Source organism: Staurois parvus, unplaced genomic scaffold, assembly GCF_062004578.1.
Source record: "Staurois parvus isolate SC_StPar_1 unplaced genomic scaffold, SC_StPar_1.0 ptg000672l, whole genome shotgun sequence".
NCBI classification, from domain to species: Eukaryota; Metazoa; Chordata; class Amphibia; order Anura; family Ranidae; genus Staurois; species Staurois parvus.
The window spans coordinates 1,505,158-1,531,200 of record NW_028318468.1 but is presented as its reverse complement, the minus strand read 5'-3'; the positions used below and the strand labels follow the sequence as shown (position 1 = coordinate 1,531,200).

Below are 26,043 nucleotides of genomic sequence, written 5' to 3'. Positions count from 1 at the left end.
CATACTTCTATGTCCTGCAAATTGATTAGTTTACATGCCGGGATTAGTACACAAATAAAAACACAGAAGAGTGATAGCAAAAAAAATGCAATGTGGTCCTTTGAGTCTGCCACATATTTTTTACATTTATTTTTTATTACATTTTTTTGTCTGAGTATAAATCTAGATTTGTCCCAAGCATGTTCGAATCTGCTTACTGGTGACTCACTCAACAGCTCCTGCTGCGCTATTCTTAGGCTCCGGGTCCTTTTTTGTGAATGGTAATGATGATAGGGCACAGGAGACATGACTGGGTTTATGAAACCTGTGGCACTTATATCTGTAGTGGCTAGGAAGTACAGTGGGAGCTGTGCAATTTTCAGCATGTAAACCAACTGGATTGCAGAACATAAAAGTATGCAAGTATGGCTTTTGAAGAGCAAAAATGTTTGGCTGCTGTAATGTTCTTGAGCCTGGAGTTTGGCATTAAAGCATGTCAAAACCCAAAAATAAAATATGTATACAGTGCAGTTTATCAATCCTTAGATTTGGCAGCTACATTAGTTTTCTTTTCAGCATTTAGGTCTTTATTCTAACCAGTTGATCCTATAGATTACACACTTTCCACCGGCGATGATAAAGTAGATATCTTCTAAATAGCGCACGCTTAGGAGATAATTACTGTACCTACAGGTAAGCCCTATTATAGGCTTACCTGTAGGTACAAGAGAAAAAAAGACTTTACTACCACATCAAGCAGGAACCGGCTGATATTCAGAGCATGTGTACAGATGTCCTTCCAACAGAAGCTAGTCTAAGGACCAACTTTTGCCGAAGAGGCTTGCTGGAAAACCCGAAAATCCGAACAGTGCTAATGGCTGCGAATGCTGAGTAGAGAGCTCTGGAGGGAGGGGGGGCCCCTATCAGAACACAATAGCATATCTGGAGAGATCGCTGGACTAACATCACTTGGGTTAGTACAGTAATCTGCCGGCTTTTTTTCATTCAGCCCGCTGGGTTGAATGAAAATAAAATGAATGTGTGCACAAGGCATTAGGAACAATTTTACAGATTAACTAGGGAAAAGACAGGTAAACAGCAGGGTATTCAATCCAACTGAGAATTTTAAAATTTTACTTTAAAGTGGTTCTAAAGGCTCAAGGTCTTTTTTTACATTCATGTACTCTATGCATGAAGATAAAAAAAAACTACTGTGTGCAGCGCTGCTGTCAACCATGGCCAGTGAGCCAATGAGGAGAGAGCAGGGGCGGGGCTGAGCCACAGCTCTATGTGTCTTATGCACACATAGAGAAGCGGCTCGGGGACGGACATGCAGCGGTGCCCCCAGGGCTACCGGATTTCCCTGGAGGTACTGCTCAAGGGGGAAAAGCAAGGAGCCCTGGCAGGGACCCAAAAACAAGAGGATCGGGGCTGCTCTGTGCACAACCACTGCACAGAGCAGATAAGTATAGACATGTTGGTTTAAAAAAAAAAAAGAAAAAATGAAGCTTTAGTGTCACTTTAACGTTGCAGCAGCTTACCATTGCTGCTGTTCTTCGGCAGACCCCAGATTTAACACTACGAGGGAAGTTTATTATGTAAGTCTATACAAGTTTTTTTTTTTTCATTTGCAACCCATACACTTGGGATCTTGGGCAGCAAATCAGAATCACCCAAATCAGAAAGATATTTAAAGCGGAGTTCCACCCAAAAGTGGAACTTGTTTACCCACTTGTTTACCTCCTCCCCTCTCCACTGCCATATTGGACACTTTTGGGGGGAGGGGGGGGACAGATACCTGGTTTTGACAGGTACCTGCTCCCACTTCGTCAAAGCGAACTGAGACAGAAGTTTGTCCCCCCTCCTTCCTCTCTCAGACTTCTGGGACACTTCACAGATCCCAGAAGACTGCCAGACCAATCAGGATATGAAGCACAACTGGTGCATGCGCAGTGGATACCCAGCTGTGAAAATGCAAGCTTTCACATCCTGGTGCCCAAAGTTGAGATGCCGGGAAGAGGAGAGGGGGAGAAAGGATGGCGTGGGTGAGTAAATCGCTGGACCCTGGGATAGGTGAGTATGTGTTTAATAAAAGCCAGCAGCTACAGTTACTCCGTAACTGGCAGGTTTTTTTGTTCTGTTGCAATTTCAAAGCAGCTGAAAGAGGATGTATGAATGAAACTAAGTATAATATACTTATCTCACTGCTCCTGTTTAACATTGCCTAGCTGTTCCACAGAATTAATTATGTCCCATATGTAAACTGCTGTGTAATGGTACACTGAATCGAAGGCCATATGACCTTTGTTCCTGTGAATATGTGCCATTGTAGGAATGTCTACAAATGTATACTATAACTTAAAAACACCTTTTTGCTATCAGCTATTTAAAGAACTATTGTTATGTATAAAAACACCTCCCAGTACTGATGTCCAAGCCTCCAACAGCCTCTATAAACTTACTGAAGAAATAAAAAAAAAAATCAAGACCTATGCAGAGTCTTTCATCTACATCAACATCTCATCTCAACAGCTAGCAATGGTGGCTGGAATTAAGACGGACAAAGCATAAAGATGGCCATGCATGTGGCAATTTTCAATCAATTTCAACCACTTTTAAGCCAAAAGGAAACAACAAATATGATAACTACCACTACCAGGAATCCCCTACCTACAACTGTACTGTCAACAGAGCCCAAAGAATCTGTAAGTTTTAAAATCAAAACTGGGCAATCCATTGACAGCTTAAATACAGTTTATTGCAGGATGGAAGTGAAATAGGAAAAAACTGTCACAAATTGTTTTAGAAAGCTATAGGTTTTCTCATGCTCATTCACGACAATTTCAATCCCATCTTACAGTCAATTAAAACTATTGTTTAGGTCCCAGTTACAGCTAGGAGGTCCATGCATAGGTGTGAATGGTCCTTTCACATGCATACAGACTATATAACATATCAATCTTCTAATATTGATTTTGCATTATATTATTGGTTGTTGTTTCAAAATCCTTTTAGATTCAGATGCAGAAGAATATTTTATCAATTCCAAGGGGAAATTATTAAGATACAGTTACATTCAACAAAGACAACAAAAAATCACAATAACAAACAGAAACAAGACACAACAACATCCATAAAATTACTAATTACAGCAAATTAATTATACTATGTTATTAAAATGCTACACAGAATAAATAACAACAGAAAATCAAACTACTAAAATGCAAATATTACACCAATTTACTTAAGATTACCCTAAAAATCAATGGTTTAACAACTTCAGCTGGCCATAGATGGTTTGCATCTCAGCCAATTCAGGAGGAACCGGCCCAGATTCAAACCATCTATGGGCGGGCTGATTGTTCCCTATTTGATTGTTGTATGACTTGGATACAACCAGCATGTGGGATTTTACATGCAATTTTTGCCAGCAGCCATAGCAACTAGCAATAATCATTGTGCTCTCCCAGCAGGCACAGCTCCCCCTCTGCGCCCCCTGCAGGGAGAACACAGTAGCTCCACGGCAGGGAGAAAATCAGTCATCTAAGGCCTGTCTTAAAGTGCACTTGCAGGTAGTTCTAAATGAATATAGATAATGTTTAAATATCTTTCCTGTCTTAAACATTACATTTTTAGATGTTAACTGGCTGCTTTTCATTATAGGATTGTTTAATCAATAAACTAACATATAACTTGAGTGAGGCCAACAATGTATAGATAAGCTCTAAAACTTCAATAAAACACTTTTATTCCAGGCAGTCAGTTACAAAAACATATGGAACATGATAGTTTACCTTGAAAATTGTATGGTTCTATAACATCCCCATTAAATAGTGCACTATTGACCTACAATAAACCTATATTAAAGACCTATATGAAGACCTATAATAAACTAGCCAAGTTGTTCATATACAGAACAGGACTGCAGCATATACAAATAGTACAATTCCAATGTTCCTAAAAGGCATAAAATACCTGCTGACATAAAATGCACAAATCATCACTCTTTACCTTACACTCTGATAATTAAGTTGTCATCAAGAATATAAAATAAAAAAATAGGTGCATCCAAGTGTTCAAAAGACAGAGGTGGTCTCTCCCCTATCCACTCTTACTCTGTGAGGGGTCATATTCATCCTGGGGTTGTCATGTCGTAGCTATGTAGTTAGTACACAATCCTATACCCGTAGTTGATTCAGAGGAAGAGAAAAACCCCAATAAAGCTTGATGCACTTTGCTCCATCAGGGGAAAAAAATTCCTTCTTGATCCCCCAGAGACAATTTGATATTCCCTGGATCAATGTTACCTATAAATTAGTATGCAGTTGTTATGTACATTTTGGAAAGAATCCAGACCTTTTTTAAAGTAATCCACTGAGCTGGTCAGAACCAGCTCTTTAGGGAGTCTATTCCGCATTTTCACAGCTCTTACTTTGAAGAAGCCTTTCCATATTTGGAGATTAAATCTCTTTCCCTCCAGAAGTAAAGAGTGCCCCCTTGTCCTCTGTGACGGCCTTTAAGGTAAATAACTCTACACCAAGTTCATTATATGGACCACAACATGTTGATCATATCCCCCCTTAATCTCCCTCCTTAAATTCAGTTCCTCAAATCCTTCCTCATAGCTGAGCTCCTCCATGCCTATTATCAATTTGGTTGCCCTTCTCTGCACTTTCTCCAATTCCCCAATATTTTTTTTGTGAACTGGTGCCCAAAATTGAACTGCATATTCCAGATGAGGTATAACTAATGATTTGTACAGGGGTAAATGATATCTCTCTCTCTGGAGTCTATAACTCTCTTAATACAACAAAGAACTTTGCTGGCTTTAGAAACCGCAGCTTGGAATTGCATGCCATTATTAAGCTTATGATCTACCAGAACTCCCAGATCCTTCTCTACGATTGATTCCCCCAGTTGTGCTCTCCCTAGTGTGTATGATGCATGCATATTCTTAGCCCCCAAGTGCATAGCTTTACATTTATTAACTATAAACCTCAATAAATAGTAGGTTCAGTGGAATATACAGTCACCACATCCCTTACAAATGTATGAAAACAAACCATGGGCTCTCCTCACTGGCATCTGAAGTGACGGTATTATTACAGCAGTAGATCTAGGCATGTGCACTGGAATATAATACATAAAGGTGAAGCTTTCATAGGGAATGGATGGTGTTTAAGCTACAGTATGTCTGCTGGATGCCTCAACTGATGCAGGTTTTTTGTGTCTTCTAATTATCTGAGTGAGGGACGCTACTCCTTCCTCCTATTCATGGGTCAGATCTTTGGTCAGATCTTTGGCTGCCCTGTTCATATCAGTTCCAACAATTGCCCTCCACGCTTATAGCCATACTCTGTGGGATTCTTTAACGGATTGGGTTAATCCCCTTTTTGGGTCTGTTTGGTGGTATTCAGTCTTTGCCATATTCAACTGAACTCCATGAACCACTGAAGAAGCAATAGTGCAAATTAGGTATTAGATACACCTTTCTAGTACCAAGAAAATATCCCCCACACCCCATATTTATTATGATGCTGTACGTATGTGTTTATGAAATCAAGTGATTGAGGAGGGGAGGTGCCTCGGGGGAAGAGGGGGGGGGGAGGCTGTTAGAGGTTTATGGCTTGCTATAACCTTTATCTTGTTTTTTAGGGAACTAAATACACCCCAGTAGCTTTTAAATTAAATGTTATAAGAAAACCTCGATGATATTATTTTGATGTGTCTGTCTAATCTGTTAAAGTCCCAACATTAAACCTCATTTGCCATATAGTTGCCCAATTATTTTTTGGGGGAAAGCTGTTATGATGTAATTATAAAAGGCCTGGGTCATGGAAAAGGGGATAAAGCAAAGCAAAAAGATGTGCAAGATATTGCATATAACTGGGTTACATCTCCAACATAAGTCAAAAGTTGCTGATTACATAACATGTAGGGTTGGAGGTATCCTGTACCATCATGTGAGATTCTTGAAGCCAGATTCCTGATATTTTGTGAAGATGGATGTCTTGTGGGCATAATAGATTATCTTGTCCCTTTGTTCAGATGTACTTTGGAAGTATACAGTGAGGGATAAAATTGTCAAGTGAGGCATTAAAAGATACGTTTGCGTTTAAAAAAAAACAGTCATGCTCACCTAGGTGGATACAGCATGGATCCATGCTGCATCTATCTGCTGCTAGCTTAAAGACTGAGAACTGAGCGATCAAAAACCGCTGATTGCTCAGCTCTTGGTATTCAGTTTGCAGAGAGAAGTCAGTCACTGGTTCTCTGCTCTGCCCCTTCAATGCTCACTGGAGCACTGGGCTGTGAATGGGGTAGGAGCGGCTGGCTCAGGCTCTCAGTAGCTTGCTGAGAGTCTGAGCCATCTGCCAGTCCAGGCATCTTGGTGAATCTCAACTGTAAAGTTGGAAACTTTCCTGAGCCTGGACCAGCTAAATGACATCAATGGACAGCGGACTTTAGCCTGCTGTCAGCTGAAAATGGGTTTCAAAAGTGCAGAAGGAAGTGCACACCTGTGACCTTAGGAAAAGAGGTTCTCCTTTAAGAGAATTGTACATAATGCAGACTGGATGTCTGAGCAGCTCATCTTGTTGCATCAATTTTCAAATTGTGCGAGTGGTCTAGAAAATATTCAATTAGCAACGAACAGAGGAAATGAGATAATTGTGATAACCGCCACCTGCTATTCAAATGTCTGGCACCAATTGTTCTAGCATATGCCAGTTTTGTGATGTATATATCTTTCAGTGAGTTTTATCCCTAAACTGAAGATCTTCTATACCTAGAGGAAATGACAGTATTCCAAAAATTGGAAAGAGAGGAAAAGGTGATGGAGAGAAATTTCCTACTAAAAAGAGTTTTCTACATATAGCCCAAGTGGTACCTATGGTAGGGTGTGTTTTTACTGAGGCAGGGACATTATCCTGACACCAAGGGAATGTTTTCAGTGGGAATAATGGTTTGTTCTAAGTCTATCCATTGTTTCTTCCGACCATGACAATACTAGTAAATTACTCTTGTAAGATGACAAGCTACATGGTATAATGAAGCATCTGGTAATGCAATCCCTCCCTTTTCTTTATGGAGTGTAAGGATACACTGTTTTAAACTCAGGGATTTAAGAGTCCATAAAAACTGTTCCAATGTTTTATGCACTACCTTAAAGAAAGAAGATGGTGTATGATCCAGTATTGCTTGCAGCAGGCACAGTTTTACAGGCAGTACATTCATGTTCAAACATTGTTCCTGCCAAACCAGAAAAATCTACTGATATGATGCTAATGAGTGAGACCTTTCCTAATCCGTCTTAGGATGTCAGGGAAAAGAACCTTATATGTTTGAGATTCCGAGGGATATTAGTACCGGAGTATGTAATGACCAATTCCAACCATTTGAAGGCAAAGTTCTGGATCAACTTGTCTGGGAGGGAAATATTTAAGGCCTCCGACTTTTTGTAATTAATTTGAAAATTGGAGAGGGAACAAGAATGGTTCCAAAGTAAGAACAAAAACAAGTGAGGGAAATCCTACTTTGTACCATTCATTATTACAAATGGCGAGGAAAAAGTAATTATCCTTTCACTGAAGTCCATATCTTTGAGATTCAGTTCCATAAACGTCCAAATCCATCAGGTCAAATGCTTTTCATCCGTCAGTGGAAAGCAATAACCTTGGAAATTGTTTTAACGGGGCCAATTGGAGGACATTCAGCATCCTGATTAAATTATACTGGGCTTCTCTGGTAGGAAAAAAGCCATCCTGATTGTGATGAATAATTTTTTGAAGGACCCCATAAGCTTGATAAAATATTGGTGAATAGATTTAGATCCACATTGAACAAGGAAATAAGGCAACAATTAGGAGAATACAGAGGGTCTTTACCCTCCTTGAGAATTAAGGTGATATGGGCCATCAATTAGTCTAATGAAAACACATAGTCACTCCCCACTTTGTTGCCATAAGAAATTTGTCAGAAGTGATAGATGATTCCATCTCTACTGTCCCATCCGTTGAGAGTAGGTAGGTTAGCCTCTGTCAAATATTTAATAATTTTAGCTCCTTGGGCCACCTGCTGGGAATCAGTGTCAGAAATTGAGAAGTTATATAAATTAGAATAATATTTCTTAAAGACTGCTACTATGGCTGAGGATTTTAAAAATGTACTGTCGATACAGATATGAATTTTGTGAATAAATGAGTGTGCATATTAGGTCCTGAAAGCCCATGCCAGAAGTCTTACATATTTACAGAATCTCCCAGAAGTGAGTACACCCCTCACATTTTTGTAAATATTTTATTCTAGCTTTTCATGTGATAACACTGAAGAAATTACACTTTGCTACAAAGTAGTAAGTGTACAGCTTGTATAACAGTGTAAATTTGATGTCCCCTCAAAATAACTCAACACACAGACATTAATGTCTAAACATGGCACCTCATGGCAAAGAACTCTCTGAGGATCTGAAAAAAAGAATTGTTGCTCTACATAAAGATGGCTTAGGCTATTAGAAGACTGCCAAGACCCTGAAAGAGAGCTGAAGCACGGTGGCCAAGACCATAGAGCGGTTTAACAGGACAGGTTCCACTCAGAACAGGTCTCGCCATGGTTGACCAAAGCAGTTCAGTGCACATGCTCAGCTTCATATCCAGAGGTTGTCTTTAGGAAATAGATTTAGGAGTGTTGCCAGCATTGCTGCAAAGTTTGAAGGGGTGGGGGGTCAGCCTGTCAGTGCTCAGACCATACACCACATACTGCATCAAATTGGTCTGCATGGCTGTCATCCCAAAAGGAAGCCTGTTCTAAAGATGATGCACAAGAAAGCCTGCAAACAGTTTACTGAAGAGGGGCAGACTAAAGACATGGATTACTGGAACCATGTCCTGTGGTCTGATGAGACCAAGATAAACTTATTTGGTTCAGATGGTGTCAAGCATGTGTGGCGGAAACCAGGTGAGGAGTACGAAGACAAATGTGTCTTGTCCACAGTCAAGCATGGTGGTGGGAGTATCATGTGCATGGACAGGGCCCACCGTTCTTTAGGTCCCAGACCGGCTGACGGCACCAGACCACGTGATGTCATCATCCGCTTCCGTTTTTTTGAGAGCAAGGAAGCCTTGTTGGCCTCTGTACGCAACAATCCCTCCCCAGAATTTAAAGCAGACCAGCTTCAGCTCTTTTGTGATCTCTCTCTGATTACCCTGGCTAAACGGTGAGCGCTGAAGCCACTCACCACGCATCTTCAACACCATCGTATCCCTTACCGCTGGGGTTTTCCCTTCAAGCTTGTCGTCTCCAAAGATAACTCCCAAGTTATTCTACGTGATCTTTTTGAGGCGGATTCCTTCTTGAAGCAACTGGGACTACCTCCATTGCTGGAAGACAATTCCTCATTACCATCTACTCCGTCTCATCCTTCCGCTACCCCCAGCAAGATCTGGACTCCAGTTCGTAGGGGAAGGAAGCATCCTTCACATACTCCATAATGCCCTCTCTCCCCTCGTTCCAGCGATAATCCTGCTTGATGTTTCTTTGAGGTGTTCTTCTGTGGGCACTTCGAGTTTGTATCCCTACCTCCTCCCCTCTCCCCCTCCCCTCTCCACCCCCCCTCATTTTCTTCCCCCCCTTCCTCCCCCCTTCCCTTTCCCCCCTTTTCCTCCTCTCCCTTCTCTTCTTCTCCCTTCCTGGGTGCCTTCTTATGCTGTATCTTTTTGGCCGGGTTTGCCGATTGATATGTTCTGGTTGTCATGTTGCCCCCGATCCCGTCCAGACATTTGCCTGGACGACTTGGGTGCCATTGTCTTTCCCCAGTTCATATCCATACGGATATTTCTGTTCCTTATTGTTATTTTTTTGGTTTGTCTATTAATGTTATCAGTTCTCTGTTTTATCTCATCGATGGTATTTCATTTATCTTTTCTGCTGGTACATTTGCTACACTCATTGTCATTTTGTGATGGCTCTACGACTTTTATCCTATAATGTTAAAGGACTTAATTTCATCCAGAAACGGTGGATGGCTTTGAAGGAATTCCAATCCTCAGGAGCAGATATTATTTTTGTCCAGGAGACCCATTTTAAATCGAAAGGCTCTTTTCGTTTGCCACTAGGTATTTTTCCCAATCCTATTCAGCCTTCGACCCATCTGGCAAGGCTGGGGTGGCAATCCTGATTCGGACACACTGCTCCCTTCGGGTTGTTTCCTCCAAGGTCGATCAACATGGTCGCTTCATTATCTTAGAATGTATGCTTGGTGACACCCCCCTTATTTTAACCTCCCTGGCGGTATTCCCGAGTGTAGCTTGGGGTAAAGTTTCAGTAACACTAGCGGTAACCCCGAGCTACATTCGGGCTTACCATGCCGCGTTGCTCAGGGATTCTCTGCAGCACTTACCTTGTCCTTCCCTCCCGCGATGTGTCCCCTGCAGCGTCCCCGGCCGCGATGTGTCCCCAGTGTCCGGTCGGGACGTACGGGGGCCAGAGTGCCGGCAAATTTGAAAGTTTTAAAAAATGTCTTTTTTTGTAAACGATTATTACATAGTAAAACATTGCTGTTTCAAAGCATTTCACATACATTTTGTCCCTACTGCTTTGTCCTGTGCCCTGCCTGCATTTTGACTGTTCTTTCTGCCTGGAAAGTGGGAAAAGTCCATGGCCTCCAAAAAGCGTCCCTTTAGGTCAAAATCGGTTTTAGCGCAGCTAGAGAACAGCGATAGTAAATCAGAACCACTTGCAGAATTGAGTGATAATGATTTGTGGGGAAATTCGTCATCAGACACTGAAAACGATTCTGCGTCTTTGCTCAGCGATGTGCGAACTTATTATTATTATATTATCATTTTGTATGATTATTTATTAAATTATAATTTATGATTTCGTGTTCCAAGTTTTATCATATCCGGAATGTTTACTAGACTCTTTTTCGGATAGATTTCAGTGAGTTATTCCTAAAAATGACAGGCCTACAATAAAAAAACTACATATTTCCATGCAAAATAATGGTACCGCTTTCAGCACCAAAAATCTGAAATAATCATACCGCCAGGGAGGTTAAGGAATCTCTATGCCCCAAATTCAGGTCAGTTACAGTTCCTCACACAAATGCTTGCTAAATTAGGGTCCTTCTCCACTCCACATATGATTATTGGGAGTGATTTTAATTTAATCCTTTCACCTCACAAAGATAGGAAGGTTCTCTTTGAGCCCACTCCTTCGAAGTGGCAATGCTCCTCCTCAAAATCCTTCCACAAATTGATCGGGGAGCATCGTCTCTTTGACGCCTGGCGGATCCGACAACCCACAAACAATTTACTTTTTATTCTACACCTCATCGTAGTTACTCCCGCCTAGATCACTTTTTCATTATAGCTTCTCTTGTCCCTCTTCTAGTCTCTTCTGACATTAATCCCATCACTTGGTCTGACCACGCTTCTTTGACCTTAAACATGTTATTCCCTAATGTTATTCCAAAAACAGGCCATTGGCGCCTTAATGAGACCTTTTTATCCACGGAACATCTCCGTACTGAGCTCTCTCAAGGACTTGATATGTACTTTCAACTTAATGCAGGCTCTGTAACATCTACCTCAACTGTATGGGAAGCCCATAAGGCGGTTTTCGTGGCCTTTGTATCTCTATTGGCTCTCGCCTGAAGAAGTCCTCGGAGTTTGCCAGGATTGCTCTAGTCCACCAGTTAACTCTGGCTGAACGTGGACTCCTTGCAAAACCGTCTATTTCTGGGCTGTATAGAGTAACTTCTCTTTGTGACCAAATCAAGACCCTTGATGCAAGTAAGTCCACGAGATCTCTCCTTTGGGTCAGGCAGAAATTCTATGAATTCTCTAACAAACCTCACTGTATGCTCGTTAATAGACTTAAAGCCCAATCCCTCTGTACGGTGCCGGACCACCTAGTCCAGCAGAATGGAAGCCCTACTTATGATCCTCATGTAATGGTCTGTCTTTTTGGCTCATATTATGAATCCCTCTATAACTGTTTGACCCCAGACCAACACCCTCCTCGCACAGAGATCTCTTTTGATAGGTTTTTTGACCTTCTATTATGGCCTAAGCTTTCGTCTTCTGATATTGCGGCTCTTAATGCTCGACATCTTGCCTGAAGAATTATTTAATACAGTCAAACATCTCCCCTCACGCAAAACCCCGGGACCAGACGGTCTTCCCTACTCTTATTATAAGACTTTCATTGGTACCCTGGTTCCCCACCTTCTCTCTTTCTATCACAAACTTTTTAAAGGTATTACTCCACAAGCGGACTTCTCTCGTGCATACATCTCTGTAATTCCCAAACCTGACAAGGATCATTCTATCCTGGATAACTACCGTCCTATTGCTCTGCTGAATTCTGATTACAAGATTTTTACTAAGATCCTAGCCAATTGGCTGTCTAGACTCATCTCCAAACTCAAACACAGAGACGAAGTAAGCTTTGTCCCAGCTAGACATGCAGCGGACATCACCAGGAGATCTATTGATCTGGTTGACTTGGTTAACCGGTCTTCTATTCCCGCCATTCTATTGAGCTTGGATGCCCAAAAAGCATTCAATCGTCTCAGCTGGCCTTATATGTTTATGGTTTTGGAGAAGTTTGGCTTCCGTGGACCTTTTGTGGCAGCTTTGAAAGCTCTCTATTTTCATCCTTGCTCGCAGGTCAGAATGGCCTCCATTCTCTCGCCCCCTTTCCTGATGTCGAATGGTACACGTCAGGGATGTCCTCTCTCTCCTCTATTGTCTATTCTCTGTTTGGAACCACTGGCTATTGCAATCCGGTACCATCCTGATATTCAAGGCATAACGTCTCATGGTCGTGAATACAAATTGTTCCTTTTTGCGGATGATATTCTCCTTACACTCTCGAACCCCCAAATCTCCCTCCCAACACTGCATAAACTTTTACGACAGTTCGGGGCCCTCTCGGGTTACAAGGTTAACACTTCCAAGACTGAAGCACTCCCACTCCATATCTCACCAGTTGTTCTCTCGCCCCTTCAAGAATCTTTTCTGTATCGATGGTGCACCCGCTCTCTAAAATATCTGGGTACTAACCTTACTTCCTCCTATAGTTCAATATATGACGCCAACTTCCCCCCCCCCCCCCATTCATAGCTATTTCCCGTTCCCTGAAATCTTGGGATACTCTAGCCTTATCATTCTTGGGACGTATCAACGTCATAAAGATGACTGTTTTACCCAAACTTTTGTATTTATTTGTGACCCTCCCTGTCCCTATGTCAAAGCTACACTCCCTGCAGAAATCTCTTCTACATTTCATTTGGCATAATAAGCAACATAGAATTGCACCTAGTGTACTGCTTTCTTTGCGTTCTAGAGGAGGCATGGGTACACGGATATTATGACCTATTATTACGTTACTCACCTCCACTTCCTTACATCATGGTCCATTCTATCCCCTTCTAATCTGTGGACCGAGATAGAATCCTTACAATTGACCCCGACTCACCCCTGCTCTATCCTATGGTCATCTTCGAAGGTGGACCTTTCCCCTATTCGTTGTCTGTTCCTTGGTCTCCATGACTATATTGCGGAAATGTAAAACCAGGTTTGCACTAGCCTCCGATTGTTCCCCACTAATTAATATCCTTTTTAACCCCAACCTTCCAGATAATCTGGCGGTCCCCCGAATGGCCCTTTGGGTCATGGCCAGACTTTTCCAACTTCGTCACCTAGTGCATCCTGTTACTCAAAAGCTGCAACCATTCTCACATTTCTAGAAAAAAGATCTGCCCTCCCTCCATTTTTATATATATCTCCAGATACGTCACTTTTTCTCCACTATATCCCCCACGCTGACTCTTGGGAATCCTACTCCCTTTGAGCGTCTCTGTATACAAGGTCCACATCAAAAGGGCATAGTTTCTAATATATATAAAATTCTTATGGATGCTACTCCCCTCACTAATGACACTCGTCACTATATGCGCAAGTGGTCCCAGCTTTTGCAATGTGACATTGACCTTACACAATGGAAGAAAATTTGGGACAACACGTCTAAATCTTCTGTTTGTGTGGTTTATAAAGAAAATACATAAACTTTTGATGTGATGGTACAAAACTCCCGAGGTTGTCCATGCCTTTAATCCGAGTGCTTCTTCTGCTTGCTGGCATTGTGGGAAAGACATTGGCTCCCTCTTCCACATTTTTTGGACTTGTGGTTCCATTGTCCCTTTTTGGGAAGAGGTTTTGTCTTTTTTACAATTGTTATTGCAGACCTCTCTCCCTTTTGAGCCTCTGCACTTTTTACTGAGCCTGCCATTTCCGGGTCTTCCCATAATGGCCAGGAAACTCTCCACACATATTCTGACTGCGGCCAGAAGAAGCATTCCTATGTGTTGGCTATCCTCTATACCTCCTTCGATGTCAATGTTGTTTAAAACTATTGCTGATGTGCGACAGATGGAGTACTTGACTGCTATACACACCTGTTCGATTCCTGTGTTTGAGGCAGTGTGGCACCCATGGGACAATTTATCCTCCTCCCGCCTTTCTACAGATATTTAGTTTTGACAGCCTCCTCAATGTAACTATATGTCATTATTATGTTTGTAACCATGCAGATCTCACCATCGATGTGCTCCTTCTCTCTCCTGTAATGTTTTTTGTATGTATATATATCTTTGTGAAAATCAATAAAAATTGTTAAAATGAAAAAAAAAAGTGTTGTTTACATGCCACAACTAAGATTTGTTCAAGTTTTTTTTTTTTTTTTCATTTTAATCCTGACAGTTTTAAACTTGTTTATTTTACTGTTGCATATTGTCTATTTTATAACATGTTTTCTGTAAACATTTTATTGCACAGTTTTTCTTTTTCTTTCAAATTATATTTAACAATTGTTATGTTGAACCTCTGAGCCCTCCATGAGGGCTTTGTGTAACTCTGTTCTCCTTTCTGAACATGGCAGTGAGTGTCACAGACATTTAATAAACGTCAGAATTGCAACAGCAGATGCACAATTGTATCCTAATTTTCTGATTATGGAATTCTTGCCTGCCCATATACAGAAAAAGAGCATTGAATGAAACACCAGTAGAATGATCATCACTGGGCCCAGGTACCTCTTTACACAAACAAATGGTTGGAAAACACTAAGGGGTAGATTTACTAAAACTGGAGCACTCAGAATCTAGTGCAGCTGTGCATTGTAGCCAATCAGCTTTTAACTTCAGCTTGTTCAATTAAATTTTGACAATAAAACCTGAAAGCTGACTGGTCTCTTTTCACTGCTGCGCTAGATTTTGCATGCTCCAGTTTTAGTAAATCTCCCCCTGAGTGTTTTACAACCATTTCTTTGTGTAAAGAGTTACCTGGGTCCAGTGATGAACACTCTACTGGTGCTTAGATTGGTGTCTTGCCACCTGGACTATCTCTGCACAGGCTGAGGCTGAGAGTTTAATTTGTTACATCCTACACACATGGAAATTGTGTAAGACTGTGCCAATATCATTCAATGCTCTTTTTCTGTATATGGGCAGGCAAGAGTTCCATATTCAGAAAAGTAGCATACAATTGTGCATTTTTTTCTAAGCAAACATATTGGTATTGGTATCACCATAGCTAACTAAACAACAACAAAAAACTATTTTAACTCTAACATTTTTAAATATCCATTGCCAGAGTTAGAAAAGGAAACAACATTAGCACATATGGTCCTTGATACATTTTGTGAAGTACTTTTGAACTTTACTTCCTGTATGTTTAATGAATTAAACTCTTACCAGATTCCTTGGCCTCTGGTGAATGTGGGTAAAATAAAGTTTAATTTCAAAACTACTGTGTCTTCTCTTTATTTCATTTGTTATCCAATTTGCTATATCCAAAAAGCAAAACAGAAAGAACCATATAGTGTAGTATCCTCAAACCCACTTAATTTCATAAACCAATAATTTATTTTTCTCACATATACACTATATTGCCAAAAGTATTGGGACACCCCTCCAAATCATTGAATTCAGGTGTTACAATCACCTCCATGGACACAGATGTATAAAATCAAGTACCTAGGCATGCAGACTGCTTCTACAAACATTTGTGAAAGAATGGGTCACTTTCAGGAGCTCAGTGAATTCAAGAATGGTACCATGATAGGTTGCCACCTGTGCAATAAGCCCATCCGTGAACTTTCCTTACTAATAAATATTCCACGGTCAACTGTTAGTGGTATTATAACAAAGTGGAAGCAACTGGGAACAACAGCAACTCAGCTATGAAGTGGTAGGCCATGTAAAATGACAGAGTGGAGTCAGCACATGCTGAAGGGCACAGTGTGCAAAAGTCAGCAACTCTCTGCAGAGTCAATAGCTAAAGACCTACAAACTTCTTGTGGTCTTCAGATTAGAACAACAACAGTGCATAGAGAGCTTCATGGAATGGGTTTCCATGACCAAGCAGCTGCATCCAAGCCTTACATCACCAAGTGCAATTCAAAAGGTCAGATGCAGTGGTCTAAAGCACGCTGCCACTGGACACGAGCAGTGGAGCGTGTTCTCTGGAGTGACGAATCATGCTTCCTGGTCCGGCAATCCGAAGGATGTGTCACTTGTCAGGAGAGTGATACTTGCCTGACTGCATTGTACCAAGTATAAAGTTTGGTGGAGGAGGGATTGTGGTGTGGGGTTGTTTTTCATGGGTGGGCTTGGCTTCTTAGTTCCAGTGAAGGGAACGCTTAAGGCATCAGCATACTAAGACATTTTGGACAATTTCATGCTCCCAACTTTGTGGGAACAGTTTGGGGATGGCCTCTTCCTATTCCAACATGACTACGCACCAGTGCACAAAGCAAGGTCCATAAAGACATGGATGAGCAAGTTTGGGGTGGAGGAACTTGACTGGCTTCCTGACCTCAATCCAATAGAACACCTTTGGAATGAATTAGAGCAGAGACTGCAAGCCAGGCTTTCTTGTCCAACATCAGTACCTGACCTCACAAATGCGCTTCTGGAAGAATGGTCAAATATTCCCATAGACACCCTCCTAAACCCTGTGGACAGCCTTCCCAGAAGAGTTGAAGCTGTTATAGCTGGAAAAGTTAGGCCAACTCAATAGTGAACCATACGGACTAAGACTCGGATGCCATTACAGTTCATGTGCGTGTAAAAGGCAGGTGTCCCCATACTTTTGCCAATATAGTGTATGAGTGATGATGTGCCACACAACACTGAGTTCCGTATTTGTTCTTCACTCTCACATGTCCATATACTCTTACAAAATATAAAATATCTTCAAATCATACATAATTCAACTTCAATCCTGCTCTATTCTTAGAAACTTCCCAGCCCTCAGATGTTTTCATGATGTTATTAATCCCCCAAAAAACAAGATGCTCAATAGTGCAATATAGTCTTGACCATTCAATCAATAAATGTTCATAAAATGTGCTCACATTTGACTGTGAATAAAAGTGCATACCACTAAGTCCCATTTGTTCACCATCCCATATAACCAATCCCACATTTTCAATGTAGCATTTACTCATCTAAGTTCAAATTTTGTGGAATCAACGTGGTTATTGAAAATTGGGAATGTTATAGAAAAACAAAAAAGTGGTTTTGAAATGAAGCTTTTTCGACCCACATTCACCAGGTGTTATAGAATCAGATAAGAGTTTAATGCATTAAACACACAGGAAGAGAAGTTCCTAAGTACTGTGCACCAAGGACCTTTCCTTTTTGTCAAGCATTAAAACATATATATATATATATATATATTTTGGACATTCATTTGGAGGTGGTATTTTTTCCTGCTGCTGTGGGGAGAGACTCTGTTTGTGCACTGATTTACAGTATACTGAAATTATTAACACATAAGGGCGTATTTATTTATAAAACAGTGAATATTTTACCAAACATTCACAGGAAGTGAATCATTTACTGTAATGAATCATTCCCTGTAATGTAAGATGCATATTCACCTGTACTGCAAATTTATTGAATGTCGCATTCACTGCTTTATAAATATTCCCCACATAGTTTACTAATTGTAATATTTATGTACACTATCTGCTGTCTTTATCTGTAGCAGTGCCATTACCAAATGTATAACAGTAAAAGTGCCTAGCTGTAAAGTAAACATTTCAGTGATTTTTACAATCATATTATTAAAATAAGTGCAGTAGAGCAGCCCTTAGTAGTTCTCACCAGCCCATGTATAGTTGACCTTCTGGCAAATGCTAAAATTATGAGATTTTCAGCCACCTGCCAACAGTTTATTACTCTTCTGCCTCTTACATTTCATTTCCTTTCTGACACATATGATGTCATAAGGAAGACACTGAATACCTAAATATGATAATTAATCAATGACTTCTGACTTGAAGTAATTTCGGCTTGATCAGAAAACTGAAGTTACACCATTGTCCTGGAGAAGTTCATTATCCAACAGAAACATTAGTCCCAAATAACCTGTTTTCAGAAACCTCATTTTCATTTTGAAAACTGTTGCCTTAACCAGTTTTCACTTATTGTCCTACAAGTACTTTCACAGCTGGGTTTTTCAGATGGTGCACAGAACGCCCCCCCCCCCCCTCCCAAAATGTAATTTGCTGCTTGGGTGATTGGCCACTGATTTTTCCAGTCTAAAGGAATGTAGACCCTGCATCTTTCCTCATTAGAGCCCTACAAGTGCAACAGCTGATCACTAATGAAAAAGTCACTCCCATTCACATTCACTTTGCACATGAACCCAGACAAACAAACAGCTATTTCTTCAAAATAACAAAAGGTAGGAATCTGGAACAACATTTGTTAAAATCCTTGCAATGTACATAGATCACTTAGCGGGGAATGTTTATTTCTCAACAAAAGTGGAGTTACTCTTTAACAAATCATGCTGCATGTCAAATATGTTATATATCTGTAGACACATTTCATGTGCTTTGGACATGTTCTTGCATTCCAGATTGTTTCAAAACTCAAGTCTTTAATTATTTAAAGACAGGCTTGGGCTAAAAGGATTCCCAAACCCCAAAGGTTAGTCACTGGGTCTATCTCTAGCCAACAGATTGCTTTATTGGTCTCTGATGCAAACATTTGAATTTTGTACTCAGAGATTATATTCATCAATCTTTTCATCTAAGAGTCACACAACTTTCCTCCAAGATTCACTTTCTAATCTGAATGAAAAGTTGTGTGAATTTTGGTTGAAAACGTTGATAAATTGACCCCCAAAGTCACTTGTATTATAAAACAATTTAATTCCATGTACTGAATGTGATCTTCCTCCTAATTTATTTCACTCCTACAAGCAAATGCAGGTTGCTGAGTTGACACTAGTAGTTCACAGACTGAAGACAGAAGAACTTAAACTGGATCCTAAAAAGTGATTGTAAAGGCAGATTTGTTTTAAATAACAAACATGTCATATTTACCTGCTCTTTGCAGTGGACAGAGCAGCACTGATCCTCCTCTTCTTGGGTCCCCCGTGAGCACTCCTGGCCCCTCCCTGCTGCCAAATGCCCCCATAGCAAACAGCTCGCTGTGGGGGCACTCAAGCAGACTTGCTCCTGAGCCACTGCTCTGTGTATCGATTCAGAGACAGATGTGTCTGGGCCCCACCCTCTGCTCTTTCGTCATTGGCTCACTGTATATGATTGATGGTAGTGGTAGCCAATGAGATAAGAGAAACCCTTGACAGCCGAGGCTCTCGAGCACATCACTGGATCAAGATGAGGCTCAGCTCAGTATTGGGAGGCTGCACAGGAGGTTTTTTACCTTCATGCATAGAATACATGAAGGTAAAAAACCTTGAGCCTCTAGAACTCTAGAAGTAAGGATGGCTATAATTGTGACATGGGTGTCTTCTGACTTGACAATCAAAAACTGATTTCAGCAACCATCTCATGTCTATGGCACCTACAAACAAAACCATGCTAACAGCCAGTCAGTAAAAACAATCAGTCTGATAGGTTACTATAGTTCCACCACAGATAAGCTCACCCTGGAGCTGTCATCCTATATCTCTCTCATACTGCCCCCCTGACTTTTTCATACTGTTCAGAATAGTTGGATCTTTACAGCACATCGTCCCTTTAAATCTACAGCCAGTTCTAACATCTAAAGCTCAAAATAGTCAAATATGGTACTTTGCTAACCACAGAAAACATGAAAACAATGGGAATATTCTACATTGTATACATCTCCTGTTCATTTGATTTTCTGACTTCTTTTTTCTAATGATATCCCTAGGATTGATCATTGATCATGTGACTATAGCAGGCCAACCCTCTCACCTAGCCCTCAGGAAGCAAGAAAATAAGTGAAAATGATGAGTTTGTCTAAGAGAAATAGCAGTAGGTAGAAATGTGTGTGTTTGCTAAAACTCCTTGCAATGTATATAACTTTATACATAATTATAACCATTTTATATGCATTTATAATGTTATATACATTGCAAAGAGAGAATTTTTCAACAAAAGTGAAATTGCACAAACATTATGTAATAGCGACAATTATTGCTGGCAAGCCTGTAACTACAAAACGCAGTCCATTTCTAAAGTGTATACGAAAAACAAAGTACCTTTCCAAAAGTTGCTGCACAAGCTGGCTCCAATTTCTCCTTTCTGCAGAAATCTAGATAATGCGCATAAAGTATACACCTTGGCAAGCATACCCCTTCACATACAATGTAGTTTTCTTCCAACCTGTGGTGTAAAAGTCATACATTTTATTTATGTTCATCTCACACCTTTTACGTCAAACTACATTTGTTTGGATTGAACAGACCAAGATCATTTCTTTAAAATCTTATCACAATTGCTTTCTTTTTACTAGCTATTTATCAATGTAACCAAAAACGTGTTGTAAATGACTATATTTAAAGAGTCCTTTCATAATCTAGTCTTTGAATACAGTAGAACGGTATTTCCATGGGAGCTGTGGCCTGTACATTGTGAATCAGTAATTTATTTACACAATTGGAGCCTCCAGGAGCAGTGTGCAGGAAATATACGTGCCTATATAGGAATGTAGTGGATGAACAGAAACAGCCACTTGCCCTAATTTGACAGAAATGGAGGGGTGGGTGCTCAGCCCAGAATGCTGATAGTGTGCATTTAGGGCCACTTACACGTCCCTACATTGTCAAATTAGGATGGGCAACTGTGTCTACACAGGTGCTGCCAGGGGCGGACTGAAAACTCATGGGACCCCCAGGTAATAGGGGATCATGGGGCCCCTGTGTCCTTGCCCAAACTCAAAAAAGCCTATGAAAAAGGTACCAAGGGCATCTCATGGGGCCCCCTACTGACCTGGGCCCTCAGGCAGTGCCCAAGTTTCCAAATGGTCAGTCCACCCCTGGGTGCTGCATCCCCATAGAGTTAGGCAGGCATGCAGCTCCTGAAGGCTCCAGCTGCATAAGAAAAGGTTAATTCACGAAGTACAGATCACTCCTGTCTAAATAAAATCTGGATCTGTTTAGATGTGATTAAATTGTTCCGTAGTTATGTTAAAAAATGTCACATATCCCTTGATACCTCAACATTTTGTGTCTTTGAAGCTGAGGTTGAGGTGAGGGCTGCTAAAAAGATTTAAAAAAAAATATAGATAGATAAAATAGAAGATCTAACCCCCCCCCCCCTCTTTTTTTTACTGACTGTTACTGTTTTAAAGGGAAAATATATTGATTTGGGGTCTAATTTAGTTTCATTTTTTTTTTTACATTCAAAAGTTTTTAAAGCACTGCTTCTATGTGTTGTATACATTTTGCAATATGTATGCAGTCTTCGTTTTTGCAAATAGGGATTTAATTTATTAAAAAGGATTAGGGGGTCAATTCAAATACTACATGAATTTTTGAGCTAAAATAACTCATGTGGTACTTATCTCAAAAGTAGCCAATTCACTAAAAAAAAATGCGTTATTTACCAAATTAATTAAATATTTATGTTCTGAGATATTTAGTTCTTAAATTTTGCATTATTTTGAGTGTTATTTTCACATATTTTTCTTACAGGCTAATGCAGGCCATACATGGGTCGAATTTCAAACAAATTTTCTTTAGACAATTGGAAATTTCGAGCATTTTGTAATCTGATGGCGCCACCCTTGAGTTCAAAATTCAACCAACCAAGCCTTTAATTTCACCTCATGTTGCTACAGAAAAGAATTTTCGTGGCCAAGAATTTTCTTTTCTTTCCAGGTCACAGCTCATGCTCATTTCTTTTTCAATTACATTTCTCGCATGATTCTCCCATTATTGATTAGAAATTCGTTCATTTTTCAAAAAATTTCCAACATGCCCGATCACTCAAATTCGATGGTCACACAAAAATCGGCCATTTCTGTGACCCACTAATGGTGCGAAATTCGAATGAAAATTCTTAGAAAAGATTTGTGAAAGAAAAATATTGGAAAAGATTTTTGAAAGAAAATTCTTTCAGAATTCAATCCATGTATGGCCAGCTTAAGGCTTCATGTACACGAGCAGCTCCTAAACTTGAGTTTAGGAGCTTTTGGCATTTTTTTGTCAAAGCTACTAACCTTAGCGCCATAAAAGCCTGTGTCCATGTACACATAGGCTTTTAGCAGGGTTTAGGAGCTTCCGTGTTTAGGTGAGGTTAAACTTTCCTATCCTGAAGGCAGAAGAATCGCGTTCAAGATAGGAAAACACAACCACAGTACCGTGTTTTTGATGCGATTTGTGTTTATCCAAAGCCGGAAGTCAGGGTAGGGTCATTTACATGAAGCCTAACACAGCACTAGAAGGCACAGATCAATATTAAACTATGAAAACATTTTAGTGTACTTCATTGACAAAGCGATCTCCCTCTGATGAAATCTTACAATTTATTTTCATTTGTGAGCTCATTGATACATTGTATACTTTTCACTTTCTGGCCAGTACAGAGTTCCTCTAATTGTTATTTTGTACATTTCTAAAATACCGCCCGTAAACACGAGGTGATAAATAACGAATGTGTTTGTTTTTAATGAATTGACTTTAATGATTTATCTCATGTTTTTTTGCAGCATTTATCTCACTATTTTAACAAATGTGCAGCATTTATCTCACATTCAACATTTTACTTTGATGAATTGACTCTTTTATTATCTCATGCAATATTTCTGAAAAATGGGTCACGTGATCTTCATATCACATACGGTAACCTTTAGTGAATTGATTTGACATTAAGTGTACAATCCAAACGCACACGTTCCTGTGTTAAAAATGGCTGTGTGTATAAGTGGGTGCTGTGACCATTGGCTGGAAGCGAACAGAATCAGCAACGGAAAATGCCACCAGCACACCGAGGATCACCAATATGGGTCCAAAAGTTTTAATGAATGATCACATAGTTACAGCAAGGCAGCGTTTTGGAGTCTTGACATCACATTGCTGATGAAGGGGTCCTGCGAGACTCCGAAACATTGCTTTGCTGATCATTCATTAAAACTTTTGGACCCATATTGGTGATCCTCAGTGTGCTGATGACATTCTCCCTTGACTTGACGTTAGGCTCATTCCTGTCACATGGACTCTGTCACATGTTCCTCAATAACCTAATGTACCAGGTAGTTTCTTTGCTTAATGTAAATAAATGGAGCAGAGGAAGAGTGAAGGATAGTGAATCTACTGGTGGAAAAGGGGGAATTATTCCAAACCTTTTGTCTTGCTCTACCTGGGCAAAGTACATATTTACTTCAAGGTCTATTGTAGTGATGGGCTGAACACCCCCCTGTCTGGTTTGCAGTCGAACATTCGAACCTACCGAAAGTTCGACCGCGTACTTCGAACAGGGACAAGATACCGCACAGTTACTAAAATACTGCATGAGTTATATTATTAAGTCATGTGGTATTATAGTAGTGAAGACATTCTTTAATGTTTCAGCTGTCAGTGGGGTTTTCCGTTGACAGCTGAATGTAAAAAGAATTGCTGACATTGATATGGATTTTGAGGGGAACCCTTATGCCAAAATTGTTTAAAAAATTGCATGGGGGTCCCCCCCAAAATCCATACCAGACCCTTATCCAAGCATGCTGGCCGGCAGGTCAAGAAAGGAGGGGGGGTGAGTGTCACCCCTCCTAAACTATACAAGGCCACATGCCCTCAACATGGGGGGGTGCTTTGGGGCACCCTCAAAGAACTTTGTCCCCATGTTGATAGGGACAAGGGCCTCTTCATCACAACCCTGTCTGGTGGTTGTGGGTATCTGCGGGGGGGCTTATTGGAATCTGGAAGCCACCTTTAAGAAGGGGGCCCCCAGATCCCACCCCCCCATGTGAATGAGTATGGGGTATATGGTACCGCTACACATTCACAAAAAAAACGTGTAGCGTAAAAATTACAAGAGACAGTCTTTGACAAGTCCTTTATTAAAAACAAAGATTAAAAAATGTCTCCCAAAGTAGATCCAATGTAAATCACAATGTCCGCCATCACCACTGACCCGAAAAAAAAACCACTCCACTCCCAACGCTGGCTCCCGCTGTCTGACAGTTGTGCTGGGATGACAGTTCTTAAAGAATTTTAGGAAGTTCACCTTTTTTACAAAAATAATAAATGTACAGTTTTTTGCATTGCAAAAACAGTGCATTTATTATTTCTGTCTGCAGGAGCCTATAAAGCATCACACCAGCAATCAGTAGATCTCTGATGCCAAGCAGGTCTCCTGCAAGCCTGTCAGAATATCTGCTTGCCATTAGGGATGTACAAGCAAGCAGATATTCTAACAGGAAGCTTCAATGAACTTCCATGGTACCCCACAGTGCCGTGGTAGTTCACTGAAAACTACAAGCTGACAGCAGTTAAGGCTGCCGGGACTTGTAGGCACTCATTCACAGAACTCTGAGAATGAGTGATGTGGTCGTGTGTGCGGAGCCCCGCACGGCCGCGCTGTTTTCAAATCTGACAGATAGTATGGGGAGACTACCTGTCAGAGGGAGGGGGCGGCTATGGGAACATAGTACATGTTCCACCCTAAAACCGGGTGGAACATGTAACATGTTCCTAAAGGTGAATTTATCCTTTAAATACTGTGATGATGTCACGAGGGGGTGGGGGCACTCCCGGCTCTTGTGACGTCATCATGCACTGTGATTGGCCAAAGCCTTGCACCTGACCTTTGGTCAGGTGCATTGCTTTAGCCAATTACAATCCCCTGTCAGTGCACAGTGCATTGTGGAGCACAGCGGGCGAATAGCCCTCCGAACGCCTTTACCATTCATGTGTTCGCCAAACACACAAATGGCCCGTGTTTGAGTCTAACTTATGTTTGACTCAGACATGATGCCCAACCCTAGTCTATAGTTTATTCCTGGAAATTTTTGTAAATTTTGATATAATGTTTTACTTTCTTGTTGCACCTTAGTTCATGCTGCATTTCAGTAGATTTTGCAATGTAGATTTTCAAATGTTCCCTCTAGTGGCCATCTGTATTTAAGGGAATTTGATCAGCCTTGGTGAGATAAAATCAGTCCTACAGATAAGGTAGAGTTTTCAGTCTGTCACATCTGATTCAATGGCTTTAATATGAGAAAGGGACAGTTACACAATAATCACTGCCAGCAATGCTAAGAAAGCACATGTAATGTGGGAGTATAACATTTCACTTTTAAACTTTTACAAAAATACGTTTTAAAAATCATACACAATGATATGACTATTTACATTAGGCTGATCACATTCTCCAGCAGAGTGTTTGTAGAGAGTATAGCTGAATATACACTAGTAGATTTTCTAATGAATATTTGTAGGAATATTCATATGAACATTTGTATCAAAATTCTCAGTACATTCGGCTTAACAAATGTCATTCAAAATTTTGTTTCCTTTAACATTCAATTTTGGAGTGAATGGACTTTACTTAACAAAAAAAAGCATACACTGTTAGAAATGTGTTCATTTAAGAAAAAAATGCAATCCTGCTCCTTCAAATTTTCTCATCACTATGGTCAAAAACAAATGCTGATTTGACCCCACTAACAGTCTGAAAATTGAGTATCTTTCTTAAAACGACTATCTTCCAAAACGTTTATTAATTTATTTGTTTATTTCTGGCTCAGAACAATTTTGCATGTACAGAAAATAC

The 26,043-nt window shown here is 40.4% G+C and overlaps 1 protein-coding gene across 1 annotated transcript in view; it reads right to left on the bottom strand.

Moving 5' to 3' along the window:
* RFX6 (regulatory factor X6) overlaps positions 1–26,043 on the bottom strand; it is a 118,936-nt gene that overhangs the window by 87,890 nt on the left and 5,003 nt on the right. Inside the window, exon 3 of the mRNA XM_089652139.1 lies at positions 20,532–20,655. Coding sequence (XP_089508265.1) covers positions 20,532–20,655 — 124 coding nt within the window. The remainder of the gene's footprint in view (positions 1–20,531; positions 20,656–26,043) is intronic.